This window comes from Cibotium barometz, chromosome 39 (genome assembly GCF_041138505.1).
Source record: "Cibotium barometz isolate CiBa-2024 chromosome 39, ASM4113850v1, whole genome shotgun sequence".
In the NCBI taxonomy this organism is placed as follows: domain Eukaryota; kingdom Viridiplantae; phylum Streptophyta; class Polypodiopsida; order Cyatheales; family Cibotiaceae; genus Cibotium; species Cibotium barometz.
Window position 1 is genome coordinate 25,666,201 of NC_141084.1, and position 3,654 is coordinate 25,669,854.

The 3,654-nt window shown below is 40.4% G+C and overlaps 1 protein-coding gene across 1 annotated transcript; it reads left to right on the top strand.

Annotated features, from left to right (window-relative positions):
• The first annotated feature begins 389 nt into the window (after nucleotides 1-389).
• Nucleotides 390-1,492, top strand: LOC147615926 (disease resistance response protein 206-like). Its single transcript, XM_086778011.1, has one exon. It carries the CDS (start codon nucleotides 622-624, stop codon nucleotides 1,150-1,152), a length of 531 nt encoding a protein of 176 aa, XP_086634137.1. The 5' UTR covers nucleotides 390-621; the 3' UTR covers nucleotides 1,153-1,492.
• Nucleotides 1,493-3,654: the final 2,162 nt, after the last annotated feature.

Consider the following 3,654-nt stretch of genomic DNA (forward strand, 5'->3'; position numbering starts at 1 on the left):
TCACTAAAAAGTTTTAGCCAATTTTAATCTTTTTATTTCGTGTAGTATCACATAGTGCCTAAATAATAATCCCTAAATAAAAATCGAGGGGGATCTTCCCACATGGTCGTAGTGAAAAAGGCTGCAAACGCTAGTCCGTCTATTTGATTAAAAAAATAAAAATAAAATTCACAGTTCACTACCGCAAATAATGGATTGGATATCCGTTTCAAATAAAAAGCACCCCAAAAATAAAATAAAATATGTGCAATCCGTATGTTGAAAAATAATGGTAGAGGGCGATGTTTGGCCGTGCTTGGGAAGGAAGGGCAAGGTGGAGGTTATAGAAGGAGTTGGAGTTTATGTGCTTGGGAAGGAAGGGCAAGCGAGGAGAAGCTTTCCTCTGTGTGTGTGTGTGAGTGAGTGAGAGAGAGAGAGAGAGAGAGAGAGAGAGAGAGAAGGAGCTTTCCTCTGTGTGTGAGAGAGAGATCGAGAGAGAGAGGAGAGAGAGAGAGGAGAGAGAGAGAGAGAAGGAGCTTTCCTCTGTGTGTGTGAGAGAGAGATCGAGAGAGAAGGAGCTTTCCTCTGTGTGTGTGTGTGTGTGTGAGAGAGAGAGAGAGAGAGAGAGAGAGAGAGAAAGATATGGGACTTCAGTCGAAGAAGACGCTTCTTGCAGAAGCTGCGTTGGCCTTTGCACTTGCGTTACTTGCCCACGCTGCCACCCCGCCTTCCAACCTCACTGTCTTCAACTACCTCTCTATCCAAGGCGCCAATAGCACCACCGCCTACAACTCAGCCCAATGTGGCCAGCCTCTCCTTCCCCAACCCAACTCCTTTGGCCAAACCTTCTGCTTCGACATGCCCTTGTTGGCCCAACCAGACCTTAACTCCCAGCTCCTTGGTAAAGTCCAAGGAACGTATGTGTTCGTCTCTCTCACGGGCGGTACCTTGTTTGTCAGTGAGAGCTTCACCATCAATAACTCTGTCAACCAAGGCACCTTCACCGGGGTTGGCTTGGAGCAGCTTGGCCAATTCAGCTCCAAGCCCATCACTGGTGGCACAGGTGACTTTGCCCTTGTCTCTGGTGTTGCCTTCACCACCCCCCTTAGCAATGGCACTGATAGCTATGGCAACTTCTACTCTTGGTTCATGTACAACTTCACCTTCCATTAAGGTTCATATCAACTTCTACTTATATAGGTTGGTCCTTCCTCTTCCCTCCTTTCATTTGGTTTTTTCATTGTTTGAATGCAAGAAAATCCCAAAAATCTACTCACAGAGTTGTGGGAAAAATAAGTAAAAACGTGTTGTAATGGATGGTGTTGAAGCTCAGACAATTTATCTTTGTAACATTTCAATTTATTGATGCCATACACACTTACTACAATGTTTTGTACCCCTTCATTGAATGCAATAAAAGTCCAAAAAGCCTCTCACAGGTTTGTGACTCAACACAAAGTCTTCCTTCTAATGGATGGTGTGGAAGCTCAAAAAGCACTTACCTCTATGACATTTCATTTTGTTGATGTCATTTGCACTCATTATGTTAAGAGAACCCCTTCATGTCAACAAATCATCGTTTATGTTTTTGAATCAATTTCATTTGCCACTCACGTGAGTATAATGTGCGTCGTTTGAATGAATGACCTAAAAGCATACCCTTTAAAACACTCACAATTTTTTTTTTCTTTGATTTGAGACGTGCATTATCCCTTTATGTTGTGTTCAATTATTCTTTGATGGAATGATATGTACCATTACTTTTTATAGGATATTGAATCTTAGAGAGTTTTTACTAACTCATATAGAATTGTGATATTGAATCTTAGAGAGTTTTTACTAACTCATATAGAATTGTGATATAAATCCACAATATGGTTAACTATATCTTAGGACAAAACAATGCTATTGGTGGACGGGTTTAACTAGAAACCAAGCAAGCAAGGATCGAGCAAGGGTCAAAACCGAGTGACATTAATCCAAGTAAGCCAGTAATAAATAGCCAAGATTGCTTGTTGTCTATGAAAAAATTGTGAGAGAATGAGAAAGAGAGACAATTTCTTCTTATTTGTAGAGATATATGAAACAAAAATTCCAAACTCTTTTTGGAAACCTAAAACATCACCATAAAGACAACCAACATCCAAGATATTTTTTAGCAAGTACCAAAACCTAGCCCTCTTTAGTCTCATGACCTATGAACTTGCAACCTGAATGACTCTTCTTTTCTTTTTTGGGCACTTGATCACAATACTTGTCTTCACATATTTGCTTTGCAACCTTTTTCGTAAAGCAAGGTAGCACACTACAAAAAATCAAGTGAGAAATATGAGTCACGACTCATTCAAACTCATAATAACATAACATGTTCTCACATAAGTCTCATGTTATTTGATAAGAGATATGTAAACAAACCCAAGGTAGATCCTTAAAAAATGATGTAAATAGAAACACTTCATAGCCATCTCATGTCATAGAATGTACGCAAGAATGTCACCAGCACAACCATCATCAAATCACGCATATAAACCTTGCATTGCCATATCACGTGATCCTAAGTGTCACTTGCAATGTCACATGATTCTAAATATCATAAAGCAAGTAACAAAATGTGGCTATATACTGTGAACATAAATGCCACACACCAAAGGAAGGACCTAACTAGGCAAAATGTCTTAGATTATAATCCATGTATCGAACCCAAAAAAGAATCCAACATAGCTCCAACGCTCGAGAGCAGAGTGTCTACTAATCAAAAGGGTAGACTTACGCCTCATCATCAACCTCATTGCCTGTGTTCTCCCTGTCTAAGGGGAAACTCTCATTGATGATGCTCAAACAACTCGCCACCAATGGCTGCAAAATGTGCTCCACTATCCCTAGATCACTATCAAAGCAATAGCAAGGTCGACCTGAAGCCATGCACACATGCATCAAGGGGGTTGTTCTCCCCAGGCTTGACATCCTAAGCAGATTACAAATCCCTCAATTTAGCACGTGAACACATGCCAATGGCCATAGCTACAACCCTACCTTGATTCCATATGGCCCATTTCCTATTCCAAGGCTTGTGGTTAGAGCAACAACCCTCCCATTAATTTAGGCATTTAAGGATAGGAAGTAGTGTGATAGGGGGTCGTCTCTAGGCATTAATGGAGCATTGGGATGCAAAACAGTTGTGTTTCATAACAACAAATGATTTCAAGAAAGGTTCTTGAAACCTAATATATGAATATATTCTTCTAAATTATAAAAGAAGATACTTTACAACGATATCGGATTGTGATGTGTGGTGCTTTAATCACTATTCATTAAAAATGAGGGTGTGCTTTTTGACAACATAAATATTTGCTCGTGTGCCATGTAAGCCCAATCTCTGCTCAGGACAGAGCAATGCTACATGTCATTGATTTTCTCTATTTTGGGTCTCCACGACTTCTTTCTCTGCATTTTTTTGATAAAGAAATCATATTGATTGAGAAAGAACTTCAAGAATACTTCTTTGTAGGGCCAAGATAATTATCTATAAGCTACTAGAATCTTGGCCCCATCACCTATGTGGAGAAGATTCAACTTGAAAGATCCCTGCCCCCTCTGCGCAATGAATTCTGGGGTGCTAGCAGCGGAAGTAGCACTTCTTGCGCAAGGCAGAGCTTCTCACTCGGGGCCTCGCCC

Excerpts from the sequence above, each read along its gene's own strand:
- LOC147615926 (XM_086778011.1), top strand. The coding sequence starts at position 622 with ATGGGACTTCAGTCGAAGAAGACGCTTCTTGCAGAAGCTGCGTTGGCC.